The sequence below is a fragment of the Corythoichthys intestinalis genome, chromosome 3 (assembly GCF_030265065.1).
Source record: "Corythoichthys intestinalis isolate RoL2023-P3 chromosome 3, ASM3026506v1, whole genome shotgun sequence".
In the NCBI taxonomy this organism is placed as follows: Eukaryota; Metazoa; Chordata; class Actinopteri; order Syngnathiformes; family Syngnathidae; genus Corythoichthys; species Corythoichthys intestinalis.
In genome coordinates, this window is record NC_080397.1 from 37,199,997 (window position 1) to 37,222,219 (window position 22,223).

Genomic DNA, 22,223 nt, shown 5'->3' on the forward strand with positions numbered 1-22,223 from the left:
TGTATAGATGAAGTTGTGCTGAGAAAAAAATATAGCATTGCAAAAAAAAAAAAAAAAATCCGACATTATAAGCAGCTACTCACAATGTTACTCTTTACTTGAGTATTCTTTTCAATGAATAATTTTTTTACTTGTACTTAAGTAAATTTTTGGATGACAACTTTTACTTAAGTAATATTATTTAGAAGTTAAGCTACTCTTACTCGTGAAATTTTTTTGGCTACTCAACCCACCTCTGGGGATGGATGGATTAAGCCAGGGGTTTTCAACCCAGTCCTCAAGGCACACTGTGGGTCCTGGTTTTTGTTCCAGCCGATCCAGCAGAGACAGTTGAACCAATGAGGCTTCTGCTAAAACAAGCCACACCTGACTGCAATCAACTGATTGCACTTGTAAAACACCAGATTGGGGAAAAAGTGTTGTCATCTTGTTTGGTAAGAATGAAATCCTGCACCCACAGTGTGCCTTAGTGGAATAGGTTGGGAACCCCTGGATTAAGCAACCCACTCAATAATACAAACCAGCCACCACAGTCCCCAAATATCATATCATTATTTAATATGATTATGAGGTATTATTAATAAGAAAATGTGGTAGATTTTTGCAATAGCTGTCAAAAATAGTCACATTGTTTTAACCCCCTCCACGTTGTGCCCCGTGTGTCCGTCGCATTCACAGTGGTATAATGAAGAGATCAGCGCAACCAACAATTTTAAATTGTTGGTTCGGGAAAAGAATGACAATGCCTCCCCACCAGGAGGTTGGATACTGCTAGGGCTCCAGTCCAACCACTCACAAGTCAAATTTTGAATGAAGACTACTTTCTACTGGATTATACCGCAAACTTGCCAGTCAGCAATATTCATTACTCACTACATAATTTATGCCGGCTGCACACTACACGTTTAAAAATGATAAATTAAATGTATGTTTGTAATATTTTTTTAATATCTATATATTTGAAATATTGAAAGACTTTTGTCATGCAGGGTACAGTGGGGCAAATAAGTATTTAGTCAACCACTAATTGTGCAAGTTCTCCCACTTGAAAATATTCGAGAGGCCTGTAATTGTCAAAATGGGTAAACCTCAAACATGAGAGACAGAATGTGGGGGGAAAAACTGAAAATCACATTGTTTGATTTTTAAAGAACTTATTTGCAAATCATGGTGAAAAATAAGTATTTGGTCAATACCAAAAAGTTCATCTCAATACTTTGTTATGTACCCTTTGTTGGCAATAACGGAGGCTAAGCATTTTCTGTAACTCTTCACAAGCTTTTCACACACTGTTGCTGGTATTTTGGCCCATTCCTCCGTGCAGATCTCCTCTAGAGCAGTGATGTTTTGGGGCTGTCGTTGGGCAACACGGACTTTCAACTCCCTCCAGAGATTTTCTGTGGGGTTGATATCTGGAGACTGGCTAGGCCACTCCAGGACCTTGAAATGCTTCTTATAAAGCCGCTCCTTTGTTGCCCTGGCTGTGTGTTTGGGATCATTGTCATGCTGAAAGACCCAGCCACGTCTCATCTTCAATGCCCTTGCTGATGGAAGGAGATTTTCACTCAAAATCTCTCGATACACAGCCCCATTCATTCTTTCCTTTACACAGATCAGTCGTCCTGGTCCCTTTGCAGAAAAACAGCCCCAAAGCATGATGTTTCCACCCCCATGCTTCACAGTGGGTACGGTGTTCTTCGGATGCAATTCAGTATTCTTTCTCCTCCAAACACGAGAACCTGTGTTCCTACCAAAACGTTCTATTTTGGTTTCATCTGACCATAACACATTCCCCCACTCCTCTTCTGGATCATCCAAATGCTCTTTAGAGAACCGCAGACAGGCCTGGACGTGTACTTTCTTCAGTAGGGGGACACGTTTGGCGGTGCAGGATTTGAGTCCCTGGCGGCGCATTGTGTTACTGATAGTAGCCTTTGTTACTGTGGTCCCAGCTCCCTGTAGGTCATTCACTAGGTCCACCCGTGTGGTTCTGGGATTTTTGCTCACCGTTCTTGTTATCAGTTTGACGCCACGGGGTGAGATCTTGCATGGAGCCCCAGATCGAGGGAGATTATCAGTGGTCTTGTATGTCTTCCATTTTCTAATAATTGCTCCCACAGTTGATTTCTTTACACCAAGCGTTTTACCTATTGCAGATTCAGTCTTCCCAGCCTGGTGCAGGTCTACAATTTTGTCTCTGGTGTCCTTCATCAGCTCTTTGGTCTTGGCCATAGTGGAGTTTGGAGTGCGACTGACTAAGGTTGTGGAAGAAGTTAGACCTCTTTGACAGCCAGAAATCTTGCTAGTTTGTAGGTGACCAAATATTTATTTTCCACTCTAATTTGGAAATAAATTCTTTAAAAATCAAACAATGTGATTTTCTGTTTTTTTTTTGCCACATTCTGTCTCTCATGGTTGAGGTTTACCTATGTTGACAATTACAGGCCTCTCTAATCTTTTCAAGTAGGAGAACTTGCACAATTGGTGGTTGACTACAAACGTATTTGCCCCACTCTATATCTTCAGACTTGCTTCAGGTGGAAATTTCAACTCCTCAAATGTTGGACTCAAAGTTAACTGTTCATAATAATTACACCAGACCAGGCAGAAGAAAGACTAGATTAGTGGAAAACCTGTTGGGGAAGAGGGAATAAAAAGAATTGGACACCGATATAGGACAGTAACAATAATAGAATGGTCTCATGCCATCTCATGGGACTTGTAAGAAGAGTTACAGTATGTACTGACGTACAAATGCTCAACCTCACAAGCAAAGACCAGAAATTGTGATCAGATGACTGGCTCAAGATTACAAACAGAAAAGAAAAAAACTAACTGAAAAATGGAGCACAATATAAGAATGACAAGCACTGCCTGATTTTTTCAGCATTTCTAAAGGGGGTGTATAGATTACTGTAGCTAATAGCTGTGTGAACTCTGAAAATGTATCTGTAACATCAACAGCCTTAAAGCAACACTTGGTAACTTTTCAGTTTTACTCGATTTTAGCAACGCCGGTGGACAAAAGCGGTAGTGTTTTGCCTTAAAGGGTACCACGGACAGGAAGACATGTAGTTTTTACAAGATAAATGTTAGTACGAGTGATAATAATTTGATATTAAAACCTCTCTAAATGTTTTAGTTTTCATAAAACTGTAATATTGTTTTAACTACCGTATTGGCCCGAATATAAGACGACCCTGATTATAAGACGACCCCTTCTTTTTCAAGACTCAAGTTTGTAAAAAAAGACTTTTTGAACACCAAATTAATTTTTATACAGAAAATAATTACAGTACATCTGAAACAAATGATTATAACCGGGGGTGCACATAATTTTTTTCGCCCAGTTTCTCAGAGGAGGACCTGGAGATGTGACTTAGTCCTCATTGAGCTTGAGAGCCGACCCGCCTGATGCGATAAATTTATAACAAGCTTTACTTAGAGCCAATTAACTTTAATTAATTATATTAACAATTAATGCAATTAATTATATTAACAATTAATGCTTGATTAACATCAACTGGCACAACAAAATTGCCATTACTTTGAAGTGAAATGTAAAGAAATAAACATAAAAGCACCAATTCAAGATAAAGGGCATTATGCGGCTCCCGCATTAACTCCAAGCCTTTTTAAAAGTGGGATGTCCTCCTCACAAGACCTCATTGAACGTGCATGTTTAGCTTTGTAAAATGCGAGCAAAAACACGTTTGTCAGTGCATGTCGCTGTTCATTATCTTTATTCCGCGACTTGTCCATAGGGCGAGTGGGGTCATGTCTGACATCGATAGTTTGCTTAATTGCCACATGCTCTCTGGTTTTTTTTTTTGTGCTTTTCAAAGTTTGGATGGCTGAAATTCTTTGACCCTACATAAAACGCGCTGCTCTTATCGGCGACATTGGGATTCTCACGGCACATTTTGAACCGCATTTCCATGCAAGCATCATTTGCTTCTAGCCATGGTACCTCCTGTAGCAACTTTTCAGCAAAAGTCCTTTTTTTCGGTAGCTTCGGTGACGTCTCTGTCGTCTGTCTTTTGACGGGGGTGGGGGAACACGGAAGTAATTACTCAGTGTGGCCTGCCTCTTCGACATTTTGAGAAGTTATTTTCTCGTGTTCGCCGCAAATACAGTGGTCAGCCATCGGTACGCAAAAGCGTATGGAAGCCGTTGAGGGCCAGCGCGTTTGTCTACGTCCAGTATGCATGCGCGCATGCGGACCACTTATGTGCACCCCTGATTATAACAATATATTTGAGAGAAAAAGCATGTTAATTTGCCTCATTCAAATCTTAATATCTGAACATTTAAATATGTAAACTAAAGTGCAATCACATTTGCAAATGAATGGCTTCTGGTTTTTCAAATGTAAATAAACCAATCTATTGTGATAAAACAACAAAATTGTAATAACTGCATTAACCATCAAAGTGAAGTCTAACTGTAACTGTAGTCTTGAAACAAATCTGAATAAGGAAAAACAATAATGCAAAAATAATGCAAGCTGGTTAAACTTGAGAGTTGCTGAGATCTGTCACGAGAGAACATCGCTTCAATGATATCTGCCGCCATCTAGCGTCGTGAATGGGTATTACGTCTAGACAGCGAATATAAGACGACCCCCACTTTTTCAGTCTTATTTCAGTGCAAAAAAACACAGTCTTATATTCCGGCCAATACGGTAATAGGTCGTCATTGTTGTTGACGTCGCGGGGCGGTGACGTCACATGGACATGCTGCCGGACTTCCACGTGTCACTCTTTAACTACATTAACATGTCGTCGGTTCTGCCCTTCCAATTTGAACCCGAGTGGAACATTAATGTGAAAGACAGCAAAAGGGATGAGTCGAGTTGCGTATATGTGTCAAGTTCGCTAGTGACAGCACTCCCCTGCTCTAGTGACAAGAGTAGGAGAGTGTTTGATGTCAAAAACTGTTTGCAGATCTTCACGGTAAACTATTGTATGATCCAACTTATTCCAATATTATTATGGAGATAATTAGCATTCAGAGCTGCCTTGTGCTTCACATATGATTATGGCGTACAGTGAAACACAGCAGTTTTGATTATTTTTGCTGATAGCCCGGTGCCGTGCATCACAACCATCGAAAACGTTTGCCTCTACCGAGACGTCTAATGACGTCTTACCTTATTTTTGTCACGTGAAAGCAGATTTCCAGATTGTTGATCATCCTGCCTGTTGCTTTCCGGTGAATAAGCGAACGTTAAACGAATAAATGTATTAATGCCCAACAGATTGTAATGACGCCTTATTTTGCACATTGAGATGTAAGAGGCAAAGAAAGGCGAGTGGACACAGGCGTTCATTGGACCGCACCGTTTATTGGTATAAGCTTCGGCAAATCCTTCACAACAAACTTAAGTATAGTGAAAATACAACTAAAATAATATATCTCTCAAAAAAAGAATGTCCACAAAAAAAAAAAGCACTTCAATCTGTATTAATAAGGCCCTATTCTCACACGGATAAACAACAATGCAAAGAGAACTTGCATTCACAGTCAAGATATGGAAAATACACAAAAAACTTACTCAGACTTTGGTAAAACGCTAAACATTTTAGCAACTCGTTTACCTCAACCAATTAACTGGATGTCAATATTTAGTACGATATGCAAACTATGATGCTGGGTGCCATTATCAGTAGTCTTGTACGTTGTGAAGCCCACATTGAAATGAGCGTAAGGTACAATGAACCGGAAACTACAGCGTCAGTCGAGGGACAAAACGCACTCATTGGCTTGATTTCTAATTAATTTAAAACTCGCCATTGACACCTTGTGGTGTATTTAAATAACTACCTTAGGTAGTTAGCGTGACACTGTGGAAGTGCGGCAGGGAGCCCATGTGACGTCACCTTCTGCGACGTCAACAACAATTGACAATTTTTCATTTAATAAAAATGTGACAAATTTTATTAAAACGAAAACATTAAGAGGGCTTTTAATATCAAACTATTATAACTAGGGATGGGAATCGAAATCCGATTCCAATTCGGAACCGGTTCCGAGTGTTTCGAGGCATCGACATCACAATGAAAAAGCCTTAACGATCCCTTTAACGATCCCTAAAGACGCATATTGGGTCGTGACGTGTCTTGTTGTCCAGACGCATCAAACTAGCATGGTGCCAAGAACCACTCGCTCGAAAGTTTGGCTACACTTCACCAGGAAAAAGGGTGAAAATGAAAGGTTACGATAGTTTAGCACGAGCATTGCCGCCGTAAACATAACAATGACAGCACGTAGGTTCGAACGCTCGAAAGTGTGTCTTCACTTCACGAGGAAAAATTACAACAAAGCGACTCGCAGTCATTGCGAGATGGAAATAACTGCATCGGGAGGGAATAGACTGCACTGTCCTCACCGAGACGCTAAGGCTCAGTCCTGGCTATACAGCTAGCTAAACTCCCAAATGACGATGCAGAAGACGTTGGTATAATTTGCTGACTTTATTCAACCATCACTTGAAACTAAAAATAGAAATGAAACAAATCAATTTCGTCCCCAATAACAAACAGGTTTGCATCAACGTAAATCAGCGATGATTAGCTGCTAACACAGTAATAACAAACAGTTAGCATGCGTTCGCTAGCATTAGCACATCGTTTACTTTAAACCACTACACAACTGGATTTAAGTGTCCGATCGCGAGTGGAAACACACAACAACAACACAGAAGATGATACATACAGGCGTTGGCTCTGTAGATATTTTACAAACATTAACAAAGAACGTGGGCTCGTGGCAGTGTTTCCCTTTCTCGCTCACTCACTTGGAGTTCGGCATTTCTTCTTCTTCGCGTGTAAGCGCGCTCTTCTTCACGTGAGCGCGCTCTTCTTCGCGTGAGGAAGTGCAAGGGCGCCACCACTTGAGCGTGAAAGCGCCATAAAAATTAAAACGCATGCATTTCAATATACTGGTAAATAAAAACAGGGGTCCCCAAACTACGGCCCGCGGCTCCATATTTGGTCCGGCCCCCTGAACAATGCCAGAGAGCATTTTGAATTTTTTTTGTTTTTTTCTCCCTCAGTAGTGTTATTTATTTCCTGGCCTTTTTCAGTGAATAACTCAGAAAGGGTTATTTGGTTATTATCTATTTAATTAATAGTGCTATTATTATTTATTATTATTATATTATATTATTATTTTTATTTTATTTACTTTTGTTCCGTGAAGAATCCACAGAGGGTTATTTGATTGTGGCTTTCTGAAAAACAATAATTTTTTTACATTTACGCATTCCTGCAATCATCACACTTTTTCTGTTACAAACTGACCCCGGCCTCTCATCAGAGAAGGGAAAAGTTATTTGGCCCTCACAGGAAAAAATTTGGGGACATTGCCAAAGGCAGAACAACGACCTATATGCCAAAATATACCAATATTTTTTATTTCTATTAGAAAAATGTTTCAGTAAAATGTTACACATTCTTGTGCATTTGCCACTTATTGCCACAGTTAACATTGAGGCTTTGGGCCTCTTTTGACCTCGTTGTGAGTTTGTAAGGTTGTGACTTCTGATTAAACAAACTTGATGCCAATCAAAATGTTTGTTCTTCTTTTTCCCGAAATTAGAATCGATAAGAGAATCGATAAAGAATCGAATCGTTAAGCAATATCGATAATGGAATCGGAATCGTAAAAATCGTATCAATTCCCATCCCTAATTATAACTCGTACTAAAATTTATCGTTTAAGACCTACGTCTTTTTGTCCATGGTACCCTTTAAGGAAGACAGCCACAGCTCAACATTATTCAACAACAACAACAACATCAGAACAAAAATAATTTAATTATGTTCCATAAAAAGCACGTATGTATTACTCGCGTCATGTTAACATTATACACACACTCTATTTCTTAACACAGATACTTGCCAAAGAGAAAAAAAACACATGTGTTACCACCGCTAGACACACTAAACATGCTGGAGTTAACTCTCGTAGCTGGTGGGAAACGTTCATGACAGTGTTTACTAACCTTTAATTTTGTATAAATGCGAACTCATATTGGAGGTACTGCCTCCTCAGCAGCCAGGGGAAAGGGCAGGGGAAAAAGTTCAGGAGTTTCACCTCCCAAAGCCATTGTGTAGCACAGCTATCACGATCACTGAGCAACAACCGGTGGGGGAGGGTTGAACCTTGGAGCTGCAAGCACAGGATTTCTCCATGCGTTTTTGGGACATGAAAAATAGCTAATACCGTAGGGACGGTACGATGGAAAATTTTGCGGTTTTGAAACTTTGACGTTATCATACAATGGTACACCTTGAAACTGGTAATCGGCACATGTCTAGTGGTCAGTCGACATATCATCCCAAATGTTATGAAAGTATTTTATTAAGGTTGAAAAGTTACCTAGTGTTGCTTTAATTTAAGAGTTGTTTATTTAGACCTGGTTTTGTGTTGTTTTTTGTAAAGGGGCTTCATGGTTGAAAAAAATGTGCTTCAACTTTAAGAGAAAAGTGGGGAAAAGTTAGGAACTACTGCATTGTTGAGTAGAAATCAACAATGGAGCGGCATATGAACAGAAACAGATAATGCCAGTCAGTTACAGTTTCTGATCTGATGTTAACATGGACATTAACCGTGTAAATTTAATTAATGCCTATTGTTGCAAAAAGGTCACATTGCAAATCAAAACAGCCTCAATGGGATTTTTTTGTTTTGTCTTGTATAGCATAGATGACTGGTGTCACTAATTTGCATCGTATAGAAAATTATATGCAATTTATAATTATTTCTTTATAAATTATTATTATTTTATCATTATTATTTCTTTTAGCATCGACTTTAAAGTAGAGCTGTCAAACGATTAAGATTTTTAATAGTTAGTCACAGCTTAAAAATTAATTAATCGTAATTAATCGCAATTCAAGTCATTTATAAAATATGCCATATTTTTCTGTAAATGATTGTTGGAATGGAAAGACACAAGACGGTTATATACATTCAACATACTGTACAAAAGTACTGTATTTGTTTGTTATAACAATAAATCAACAAGATGGCATTAACATTATTAACATTCTGTTAAAGCGATCCATGGATAGAAAGACTTGTGTTCTTAAAAGATAAATGTTAGTACAAGTTATAGAAATTTTATATTAAAACCCCTCTTAATGTTTTCGTTTTAATAAAATTTGTAAAATTTTCAATCAAAAACCAGTAGCTCGCCATTGTTGATGTGAATAATTATACAATGCTCATGGTGCTGAAAACCATAAAATCAGTCGCACCCACGCGCCAGCAGAGGGCGACAAAACACCAAAAAACACAAGTAACAAGTGGACATGACACTGTGCTGTCATTTTAATCTGTTTGAGCGGGGCATGTGCGTTAAATGCGTCAAATATTTTAACGTGATTAATTTGAAAATTAATTACCGTCCGTTAACGCAATAATTTTGACAGCCCTACTTTAAAGCAAAAAGACAAGTTTTTTTTTTTTTTTTTTTTTTTTTTTCTTAATTTCTTAACTTTTTGTGTCAATTGGTCATAGACGGTCAGACGGACAGACATGGCCACACTCCAGCTTTAGCCATGTTTACCACAATAACTACTCCTTCCTCCCCTGTTCTTTATGCTGTTAAAGTCGCACCTATTAGTTCATGTTAATGGCCTTGTCAGAGGCCCCTGTTGGAAGTGCACATCCACTTAAACGACTGTTAACCACAGCAGCACCATTGATTTGTCAAGCCAAGAAATTCTCTGCTGCTTGCTGAACAAGTGTAATCTGTAGAGGTCTGAAGCACTTCACAAGTCAAGGAGATACCGTTTTGAGAAAGCGCAAGGAGTCCAGAGGTGTCTGCTTCAAATTGAAACTCAGTACCAGCAAGCTGCACTACGCCTTCCAGCTGCTGTCTGTCTCTTTAGATTTCGGACAGGGGAGGGTGCATTGGTCACAAGGAGGGTGGGGTAAGGTTGGTGCTGTTACTCTATGGGTGGGGGCATGCTCTTTGGGCGGACTTGGCTTGGAAATTTCCGTTGCATGTTTCAGCTCTTTTCAGAAGAGGAGGCTTCTCTTGATTTGAGAGTTTGGACTTGGCAATGAGCCATGCCCAGCAGGAAGCTTGCAAGTTTCACACGGACAAAAAAAGCAGTCATGGACACTGCCTCACTCTAATCAAAGAGTAGCACTCTCAAAAAAACAGGAACTCACAAATGTGGTCAGCACGAGCTTCTCTGCTGCTTAGTGCTTACATTCGGTAGCTGCAGCCTGTTTAGTTGTAGAGGAATGAGGATTGCATAGTTGTAACTGATTCGCCATATTTTCTACTCAAATGACAGGTTTTCATAACCTTAGGATACATAACCAGATATTTTTAAACCTAAAAACACTAAAGTAGCCCGATCGCAGTTTATTATACTGTAATTGTACTGAGTGTACTGTGACTCCACGTTAGGTGAATCACAAGTTTATTAGCCATGTTTATACAATGAGTGTCCCGTGAGAAGCTCACAGTTGGACTCAATCCAGAAGCATCTACTGAATCTTAATAGGCAATTAGTCAGATTTTATTTTAAAGTAGGGCTGTCAAACGATTAAAATTTTTAATCGAGTTAATCACAGCTTAAAAATTAATTAATCGTAATTAAGCGCAATTCAAACCATCTATAAAATATGCCATATTTTTCTGTAAATTATTGTTGGAATGGAAAGATAAGACACAAGACGGATATATACATAAGTACTGTATTTGTTTATTAGAACAATAAATCAACAAGATGGCATTAACATTAACATTCTGTTAAACCGATCCATGGATAGAAAGACTTGTAGTTCTTTAAAGCTAAATGTTAGTACAAGTTATAGAAATTTTATATTAAAACCTCTCTTAATGTTATCGTTTTGATAAAATTTGTAAAATTTTCAATCAAAAACTAAACTAGTAGGTCGCCATTGTTGATGTCAATAATTACACAATTCTCATGGTCATAAAATCAGTCTCACCCAAGCGCCAGCAGAGGGCGACAAAAAACCAAAAAACACAAGTAACAAGTGGACATGACACTGTGCTGTCATTTTAATCTGTTTGAGCGGGGCATGTGCATTGATTGCGTCAAATATTTTAACGTGATTAATTTTAAAAATTTAATTACCGCCCGTTAACGCAATAATTTTGACAGCCCTATTTTAAAGCCATTACTCAATAAGGGATTTCACACACACCTGCAAAGAGAACCAAGACACAGTCAACTATTGGTGGGAACGTCTTGGTACCTCACGATACGATACGCGATACAAAGCTTACAATAACGATGATCTTACGATATGACGATACAACGATTATCGATACATTGGTCAGGAAATCATTTTACAAAACAACTAATAAACAGAAAAATATGCTGTCTTCATCCTTCTGCTGTAAATTTATCACTAGTAGACATCCAATCCATTTGAACTGGGAGTGTGGCAGCGAATGAACCCCTCCCACTTCAAACAGGTCCCTCCCACTTCTATGGCCGTCAGTGGCAGCCAATGCCAGGCAAGGAGATAATTTTGGACCATATCCTGTTGATTTTCAGTCACTTCCTGTTGATTTTGGGGCATATTATGGGTCACTTCCTGTTGATTTTGGGTTACAAAACAGGAAGTGACTCAAACTCACTGGGAAGTGACCCTAAAATGCCCTAAAATGAACAGAAAGTGACCTGTAAATGCCTTGAAAATCGGAAGAGTGACTGTGAATGCTCTGGTTTCGAATTAACATACTGTACGTTCATTCACACTTCCCGGTCTAAACGGATTGGGCGTCGAGCGCCGTCAATGACAGCCATAGAGTTAACTGAAAAACTATCATAGTGGAAGATTTTGGTAGCAACTCGTGGTTCTCTTTTTCTAAACATTAACACATTTTTAAAACGGTATCTCGATTCTTGGCATGAGCCTATTGATAAACTTTTAGGATACAGTCTCACGATATATCACCATTGCGATATTTTCTCACACCCCTGTAGTCAACATTTACAAGCTGCATGGAAACGGGCCACACCAAGAAGACGTAAGCAGGATGAGCTGTAGGACACGCACATTTCTGCAGGGAAGCAGTTGGACCCTGGTGTCGTATACTAGGGAGCTCAAGGGTCAAGCAGGTGGGTGCACAGAGAACAGAAATTGTAAAAGGAAGGATTAGGAGGATTAAAAGAAGGCTGGGACTCTTTATTTTCTTGTCTCCATGCGAGGTAAGTTATTGCCAAAACATTTGTGTGGAAGTGTTGAAAAACATAAGCATACATTTTTTATATTTAACGGTTTTTTCAATGCAGTGTTCATGCCTAACTGTAACTGTGTGTCAACACTGTTTAAAATGAACTCAGACACGTACTCGAAATCACAGAAATTGTCATCACTCGTGGAGCATTTTCCTTGTGCCTTTTGACTGAAAAACTGAAAATTTATCTTTCCAGATAACGAGGAAGAAACTACTCGACCCTGCCGCCCACGCACTCTACTCCGAGTGGTCTTTCTCACTTATATATTGTTAGACACAGTTCACGGTCTGTATGCCATTAATTATTCATAGTATGATAGAGATGGTGTAAGCTTCTCCTTAGTATTGTCCATCTGTTAGCTGACCCCCATGTACACCCTAATGTTATATGTCAGTTATCAAGAGGTACTGTAGTAGCTGTCCATGTTGTTTATTGGAATAATAACACAAGCATTAAGTATAATAAGTGCCATATCACTGCAGAAGTGATTTAAATGTCCCTCTAGAAATACTGTTGTACCAGATATACAGCAGTTAAACCGTAGCCATGACACTTTAATTTGATGATCTCTTTGTCAACACATAGCAGGTAATAATATTGTAAGATACCTTCGACATGGGAAAACCCATGTGTAATTGCTCCCCATAAGAGACACTATAGGATGCACCTCTAAGGACTGCTCTGCACATGGTTTTACTCAAAAGCTTCAGATGATTTAATTTTCACCATGGGAGTTTTTAGCATTTGTTAGCAACAGAGCAAGATTGCTGTCAGTTTCCAAATATAAAGCGCTCTGTGTTGCTAAGAAAAATGTTTTTCCGCAATTTATTCTAGAGTTGTTTTTTTTTTTTAAGTAAAGTGTTGTAGCCTCAATAGAGCAACATGATATTAGAAGCCATGTAGTATTATAGTCATGATTAACAGAATGCTAAAGCTTTTAAGTATGCAATTTTACGCCAGTAAAATTAGGTCAGGATTTCATATCTACTAATGGCGTAATGTTATGAATTTAAGGATGATACAACAGACTTTATGTAAGTATCATATCTTCTGAGCTTACCCATGGCACAGACTAGTCATCACATCATTAAACATACAATGGGGCAAATAAGTATTTAGTCAACCACTAATTGGGCAAGTTCTCCTACTTGAAAAGATTAGAGAGACCTGTAATTGTCAACATGGGTAAACCTCAACCATGAGAGACAGAATGTGGCAAAAAAACAGAAAATCACATTGTTTGATTTTTAAAGAATTTATTTCCAAATTAGAGGTGAAAATAAGTATTTGGTCACCTACAAACAAGCAAGATTTCTGGCTGTCAAAGAGGTCTAACTTCTTCCAACGAGGTCCACCGAGGCTCCACTCGTTACCTGTATTATTGGCACCTGTTTTAACTCATTATCGGTATAAAAGACACCTGTCCACAACCTCAGTCAGTCACACTCCAAACTCCACTGTGGCCAAGACCAAAGAGCTGTCGAAGGACACCAGAGACAAAATTGTAGACATGCACCAGGCTGGAAAGACTGAATCTGCAATAGATAAAACGCTTGGTGTAAAGAAATCAACTGTGGGAGCAATTATTAGAAAATTGAAGACATACAAGACCACTGATAATCTCCCTCGATCAGGGGCTCTATGCAAGATCTCCCCCCGTGGTGTCAAAATGATAACAAGAACGGTGAGCAAAAATCCCAGAACCAAACGGGGTGACCTAGTGAATGACCTACAGAGAGCTGGGACCACAGTAACAAAGGCTACTATCAGTAACACAATGCGCCGCCAGGGGCTCAAATCCTGCACTGCCAGACGTGTCCCCCTGCTGAAGAAAGTACACGTCCAGGCCCGTCTGCGGTTCGCTAGAGAGCATTTGGATGATCAAGAAGAGGACTGGGATAATGTGTTATTGTCAGATGAAACCAAAATAGAACATTTGGGTAGAAACACAGGTTCTCGTGTTTGGAGGAGAAAGAATACTGAGTTGCATCCGAAGAACACCATACCCACTGTGAAGTATGAGGGCAGAAACATCATGCTTTGGGGCTGTTTTTCTGCAAAGGACCAGGATGACTGATCTGTGTAAAGGAAAGAATGAATGGGGCCATGTATCGAGAGATTTTGAGTGAAAATCTCCTTCCATCAGCAAGGGCATTGAAGATGAGACGTGGCTGGGTCTTTCAGCATGACAATGATCCCAAACACACAGCCAGGGCAACAAAGGAGAGGCTTCGTAACAAGCATTTCAAGTTCCTGGAGCGGCCTAGCCAGTCTCCAGATCTCAACCCCATAGAAAATCTGTGGAGGGAGTTGAAAGTCCGTGTGGCCCAGCGACAGCCCCAAAACATCACTGCTCTAGAGGAGAGCTGCATGGAGGACTGGGCCAAAATACCAGCAACAGTTTGTGAAAAGCTTGTGAAGAGTTACAGAAAACGCCGTTATTGCCAACAAAGGGTTCCTAACAAAGTATTGAGATTAACTTTTGGTACTGACCAAATACTTATTTTCCACCATGATTTGCAAATGAATTCTTCAAAAATCAAACAATGTGATTTTCTGTTTTTTTCTCTCTCCACATTCTGTCACTCATGGTTGAGGTTTACCCATTTTGACAATTAAAGACCGCTCTAATATTTTCAAGTGGGAGAACTTGCACAATTAGTGGTTGACTAAATACTTATTTGCCCTGCTGTATGTTTTCTACATTTCTATAGTGTTGTGGGAATGTTCAGTATCTCTGGGGCCTTTGTTCGAAAGGCAATATACACCTGTTTGAATCAACTGCATGATCATTCATGTTTAACACACTTGACACCAGAGGTGGGTAGTAACGCTTTACATATACTCTGTTACATTTACTTGAGTAACATTTTGTAATTCTTAGAGTAGTTTTACCACACAATACTTTTTACTTTTACTTGACTAGATTTGTGAAGAAGAAACACTACTCTTAATCAGCTATTTTGGCTACACTAGAGTCGTTACATTTTTCCTGTTTATTCTACATATTGACTTTGTTTTTTGCCAGAGATGCCGAAAGGCGGCTGACCCAGTTTTACCAATGAGACGTCGCAACAATAACCACATGACCCTCTTAAACCAATCAGAGCTAACAATGTTTTTCTCCACTAGAGGGCACTCATGCGCTTTGGACGGGTGGTGTTTCCAGTGTTGTTCTGGTCTGAATTCGATGATTTTTGTGTCATTCTTTTGGCTTGGCATGCAATAGGTTATAGTACAGTATAAGAATCATAGTTCATATAGATGAAGTTGTACTGAGAAAAAAACATTCCATTATTTCTTTTAAAATCAGACAATGTACACAGTTACTCACAATGTTACTCATTACTTGAGTATTCATTTGAACGAATACGTTTTAATTGGACTTGAGGAAATTTTTGCATGACTACTTTTTATTTTACTTGAGTAATATTATCTAGGCTTAATGCTACTCTTACTTGAGTAAAATTTTTGGCTACTCTACCCAGCTCTGCTTGACACCTATGGACAATTGCGAGCACAGGTGTAAACCTTAAGGCCCTGGAGCCAGATATTGCCCACCACATTATCTTATGTGGTGGGCAATTTTTATTTTATTATCATTTAAAAAAAAAAAAAAAAAAAAAAAAAGGTTTATATAATTTGTTTTGTATTATAACATGTTATTTACAAATTGCGTACTATAATACTACCCCAAAAAATTGAAATGTATAATTTGTTATGTATTTTTTTATGCAAAAGTATGAGTGGTGGGCTGGGCATTTATTTGTTATGATTTCACAGTATACTAGTTGTCAGCAATGAGGGAAACCATAAATGATTAAAAATAGTTTGCTCCGCTGGTCTTAACACGGAAAGGTTGGAAATACTGTGTTCTTCTTATTCTTTTTTGCAAATTTGATTTCAACATTATAGTCCCTCATCATAGGCTCTGGAGTACACTTTGTAAAGGCGTGTGTAAATAAAATTATGAATGATCACTGGCACATTTTTAATCATTGTAAAATATTATACACCTTGACTATCTAGTCCAAACATCATTTAATGAATTGGACAGTTTTCACAATATTTTGTTTCTGTGGAGAGGCAATACTGTGTAATCGATACTGTACATCAGTGGACTAGAGTAGTCTGCAGTGACAGATGATGCCATGCTTCATGACATACATGTGTTACATCTGGATCATTTCTGCACTGAATGCTTGTGTCAATCTGCCTCTTAAAAACAAATTCCACAATAGCCTGCAATGAGGTCTCACTTGGATCAGTGATTGGATCTTTAAATACCCTCTAACGTTAAACGCGTGCTCATTGGTTTTGATTTGATTTTCTCCCCTGCAGCCGCGAAGAAAAAATGCAGACGTTCCCTTGAATCATCTCCTGTGCGGCTGTGGCACAACAGAGACTGTGAGATTACCTCAACTGTTTTTTTTCTCCCTCCACCACCACCATCTGTCCCTTTCTTCCATTTCACGTGCCCAGGCATTATCCGTAGCCCTCTCATAGCAACAGCGCGCCGCCGCCCCCACCTTCTTGCTGTGAATGTTGCTTCCCCTGGATGTTCGCCTCGCACCATGCAGACGGTCCCTTGGCCCAGCCTGACGGTTCAGTGTTACCCCTCCCCCACCGCCGTGCTCCGTTTCACTCAAAGATGGCGTCGGCTCGAGAGCCTCTGGTCTCTGGCTGCATTTTTAGGCTTGTTGTTGTCTCTGTTTTGCGCGGTTTTGGAACCCTTCCTCCGGCAGATCGACACCGAATTCCGGTGAGTAACGGCATTTAAGGGACGGGGTGGCACCACGGTCTCTTATAAACAGGGTATCTCGATCGGAGCTTGCCCCCCCCCCCTCCCCACAAACCAGAACTGGAGCTCGGGCTTTTGGGGGGACCTCGAGAGGAAGAGGGAGAGAGGGGTACGGTGGTCTGCTGAACACTGGGAAGGGTGGGGGGAGGAACGGAGAGGGGAGCCGAGGCCTAGCTGCTCGGCTCCAGCGGCCTTGTCTTCGCCGCACCGCAGGCTGCTGGAGTCTTACGTGGGAGGGAGGCTGGCGGTGGAGGGCGAACGTCAGCTAGGTGGGGATCGCTAGTCGGGGCTCGTCACAGCGGTCAGTGGCGGACCATACAAACCGCGGGCCTTTCCATGTTATATTGTGCACGATGTGTGCTTGCTTATGATACCTTAATTCCTGCACTTGCTGAAATGGCCCTAAGCAACTTGCATTGTGCCCAATACAAGGCCGCGATCTTACTTTAATAAGAGAATGACATTCGAAATTTGATAATTGGTCGTGGTTGTTGTGATGCTGTTGTTGTGACTGGAAAAGACTGAGATTGGTCATTTTATACTGGTGTTTTGCCGGCCGTGCCTTTCTCGCTGTTTACGTTTTGGCTTTGCGAGAAACCTTAGCAACACAATCGTAACGTTAGCATAATGGCTAGCTGTTCACGTTAGCTTGCTAAACAACAGCATTAAGCGGGAAGGCTTGTTGTCACACGCTTGGCTGCTTATTGTGCTAGTGAGAGTAAACAAAACAACAGGAACACTTTAGCATTGTGGGATAACTGTCTAAGATTTAAGATTTCTTATTTTTTAGCTTAGCTTTGCAGCCAGTGTTTGCTAACTGTATGCTTTGACTACATTGTGTTGCTTTCCCATCAAAATAGTCAGATGGTCAACTTTACTTAAACTGTACCTATTAAAAACACTACATTTATTTATTGTTTTTAAATCTTCTACTCTATTAAAGTAAGTAGCATGCATGTAGTTCGTGTTTATTGTCAGCAGTGCAAGATGATTTTAGGTTTATATACCAGTGTAAGTTTATGGTGTGCTACTTTTGGTTTAGTCTTTCTCTACCTGGGTTTCTCCTATGTCTACTAGACATTTGTTCCTTTTAGATCAATTTCTAATTGTATGTTTTGTCTCTCTGCTTCTCCTGTACAGGTTGGTGCTACTGATGTGCAATAGACATGAGGGTGATCAACCCGGTCTGCTCCGTCCTTTTGTTGAGAAGCCCTGGCTGCTGAAGTTGAAATACACTGTGAAAGGATAAGTGAGGGCAAAGGACTGCAAAGACTGGAACAACACAGCTACAATACATCCCCAACACTCACGCAGATATTAATCAAAAACATGCGACTCGTGTTTTGTAAAACATGGTCATTTTTTGCATCTCACATTGAGAATTTGCTCATGTTACCAATGACCGTAAACTGGTTTGCTGTCTAGACATCCTCATTTTATTTGCCATATTTTGTTAAGAACAACTTTTCATACATCAAAACCAGTCTCTGCCCAGTGACGAAAGTGGGTGGGCCTAATTTTACTGGGTGGGAAGCGGGGTTTTGGGGGGGTTGTGCTATGATCAGCTGCTCACTACCGTGTTGTTCATACTCTGCTTCAGAGGGAGTCTCTGTGCGGCCCCAAGACAAGGGATAGTAAGCGGACGAGATACAGTCGAGGGAGACGCAGAGAAGGGGTCGGCGCTTCGGCGCAGGCCAGGTGTCTGTTATTTGGGTCTGTAGTTCGCTTTTTTCTTTTTTTTCTGGTGATTGTGGGAAGCCCTCAGGGCCACCGCGCCCTGAGAGACTGCAGCCATGGTGAAACTGGCCAACCCCACTTACACCCAATGGATCCTAGAGGCCATCAAGAAGGTCAAGAAACAGAAGCAGCGTCCATCCGAGGAACGCATTTGCAATGCCGTCTCCATGTCCCACAGTCTTGACCGCAAGACTATTCTGGAACAGTTAGAACTTAGTGTCAAAGATGGAACTATCCTTAAGGTTACCAACAAAGGTCTCAACTCGTATAAAGATCCTGACAACCCCGGGCGTTTTGTTCTCCCAAAACAAAAAGGAGGTGGCAGCTCTGGAGGAGGCAGCAGCCACAGCGGGGGCGGTGGCAGCAGCAGCAGTGGTGTTAGCTTCCAAAGCCATTTGGGGAAGAGACCTGGACTCGACTGGAACAAATTGATCAAGCGGGCACTGGAGGGCCTCCATGAGCCAGGCGGTTCCTGCTTGAAAAACATTGAGCGCTTTCTCAAGTGCCAGGCTGATGTGGCAGCCTACCTATCAAGCAGCGGCTCCATGGGGCCTGGCATCTTCCACCAACAGCTGAGGGTTGGCCTCAAAAGGGCTGTGGCCCATGGACGCGTGGCAAAGCACGGGCCACTTTTTCAGTTCATCAGTCGCAGCAGCTCCCACCATGACGGCACTGGGACGGTATCCTTGGAATCACTGCCCCCTGTTCGTCGGCTGCCCCATGAAAAGGACAAGGTAAGATTTTAACTGTCCGTTATACACCATGCACACACTAACAAAAGATGACATTGATTATTATTACTCGTTCCTCAACAATGTGTAGAAGATAAGTAAGAGAATATTCATTTGGAGTTATGGTTAGCACTACACACTGTGTAACCTTGCTTGTGTTGCTGCAGTTTACTACATGGCCTAAAACAATATTAATAACAGTTTAATAGGCATGTGGTTTGCCATTTTGTTGCTTGTTGTCCATGTAAACTAGGCCTTAACAATATTGGAAAAAACTATCATTGCGATTTTTGGGGGGTTTGAGATATATTGCAATATTAAAACTAGAATAATTTTCACCAAATAATTTGAATAGCTCTGTTTGGCTTAAATGATATTAGAAAAAATGAACATTACGGAGGATAGCCAAGGCTCCACACTTAGTTTTGCAAAGGTTGCACCTAACTTTTTTCTTAAAATGCACTAGCACAATATGTAGGCGCACCCACATTTTTCATTGCATCACCTTTAACGCCATACTTTTAATCACTCTCCTTAACATTCAAATAATTCATATGAGTGTATCCACTCACGCTTTGACGCTTGGCACAGCTCACTTAGACTAAGCTGCAAGTTTAACGGTGATTAACACATTTGTGACTTTGATCGTAGAGCTACTGAAGCTTCTCAGGCCAGATCAAAGCTACAAACCTGTCAATCATCGTTAATGTTAAGTACCAAACTCCATCTGCACTGGTGCGTAAGAAAGACAGTTTGGTCGCACTGCCTAACAGGAGGGAGGGTGAGAGGCTGTGGCGCTGTACGAGCATGAGGCAGCAAAACATGAATACAGTATATTTTGTTGATTAAAAACCCGATCCCTTGCACCGGATTCCGATCCTCTGAAAAATAGTGCAATCGGCCCGATTTCCGATCACGTGATCGCATCGGGGACGTCCTTAATTTATATAATGCTGTTAAATCCACGCTTGCTGTATATAAAAGGGATCCAGGATCTGCACACTTGCTGCTTTTGTCAAGTAAAACAAAAGTTTAAATGTTAAAAAAAACAAAAAACAATTGCATGACCTTGGATGTGACTATTGCGCATGCGCGCATTGCGATGGCAATGTTCAAACGATATATTGTGCAGGCCTAATGTAAACTGTGTAATGCCTGAGACAACACGATTTCAGGCCGATTCTAGCCCAACAGACACGTTGTAGAGAATCGTTCACTGAAGTGGCCGACATTTGAAAGTGGGGAGGTCACAACGCCTCTTGTAGTATGACATACCCACAGACTATCGTCTCACGACCACGTCGCATGAAGTTTGGCAAGTCAAAATTTCTGCTCGTTGTGACGCAGAGTGACACGTCCTACTTGTTCCTACTATTTGTTGATGAATATTGACCAATAGTGTAACTTGACACAGCGTGTGCGTTCTCTCACGTTTTTCATCGGCAGCGTAGGACACCTGCACGTTGCCGTTTGACCTCACAGTTAAGTTTCTCCACCCCGCGAAAACAAAATAAACATTGAAACATTTTTCCCCCGTCTTTTTCCATATATATAGCAAATATTTGGATCCAAGAGCAGACGACCCTTACTATATGATACAAAGCGACTCCTCGGCCATTTCTGATTGACAACTGCTTGTTCCTCCTCCCGATGAAGTCAGATGTCGGACCATGTTCTCCGCGGCAGTACAAGATGATCAGGCAGGCTCTGGTCTTGTAGTGTGACCTCTCGACCGTTCCAAGACACTGCGACACAAAGTTGTGTAATCTGACACTGTGATCGTTGGGCAAAAATTTAAAAAATTGGGTAGTCTGGGGAAGGCAAAGTGTGTTGTTTCTTTATTAGATGTCTGGTGGGTCAATTGTGAGTACAGGTCAACAGGGGAGGAATGTTTCAGCCAGTTTGAACCGTCTGCAGCTCTGTCTGGACATGGTTGGAGTAAGAAATACCGGAACTTTGTTGAGCAAAAAGAAGCGCGGGAGTAAATAGTGGTGCCATATGATGCTGGATGATGCAAGCCACAAACCTCTGAGAGAGAGAGAGGGGCAGAGACATGGAGTGAGAAGAAAGCAAAAGAGGGAGAATGAGCTGTGGAGCGCGGGAGAGGCAGACATGCAGGCGACAGAGGAGAGCGGGAACACACCCACTTTTGTAACCTGATCAGAGAGACAGAGAGCAGCCAGTTACTAACCTCTGCTTCTAAGGACCATGAAAGTGTACATACTCCTGACTAAAAAAATATAAGCTAAAGGAGTGTTGTGATTTATGCACCTATACAAACTTTGGTAGACTTTTCACCCCCTCCCATACCAGCTAGCTTTAGGTCTTGTCACCTACTGACCCGTTCAGACATTTGATCTTGGAGGACTTGGACTACTTCACGCTACTGTTTTGACTGGCCCCTGTCTTTATCTGTGCGTTATGTGTGTGTGTGTTTACATGCTGCTGCACCAAGCCTCCTGGAAGGCTACACACAGTCGCAGAGATTAGCCTGGAGAGCAGGCTGCAGTCATATGAGGTCTGTGTAACACAGTGACCCGCTTAGTTCCAAACGATTCACCTCTGAAGATGACCAGAGATCAACCTCGCCTCTGACTCAGCTGGTGATTTTGTTGCTGCCGCATTAGCCATCATTTAAAAACAAGTCTGCTACATCTAGCACTTATCATGATTTTCTTTTTAATCCTTTTTCGGACACTAGACAAACTTATT

General features: G+C 40.8%; 1 protein-coding gene across 2 annotated transcripts in view; it reads left to right on the forward strand.

Annotated features, from left to right (window-relative positions):
* Window positions 1-16,838: 16,838 nt before the first annotated feature.
* The window catches only part of kat6a (K(lysine) acetyltransferase 6A), a 44,198-nt gene continuing 38,813 nt past the window's right edge, over window positions 16,839-22,223 (forward strand). For both annotated transcript variants that reach the window (XM_057831436.1, XM_057831437.1), the window contains exons 1-2: window positions 16,839-17,004; window positions 18,184-19,514. In XM_057831436.1, coding sequence (XP_057687419.1) covers window positions 18,837-19,514 — 678 coding nt within the window. In that variant the 5' untranslated portion in view covers window positions 16,839-17,004; window positions 18,184-18,836. The remainder of the gene's footprint in view (window positions 17,005-18,183; window positions 19,515-22,223) is intronic.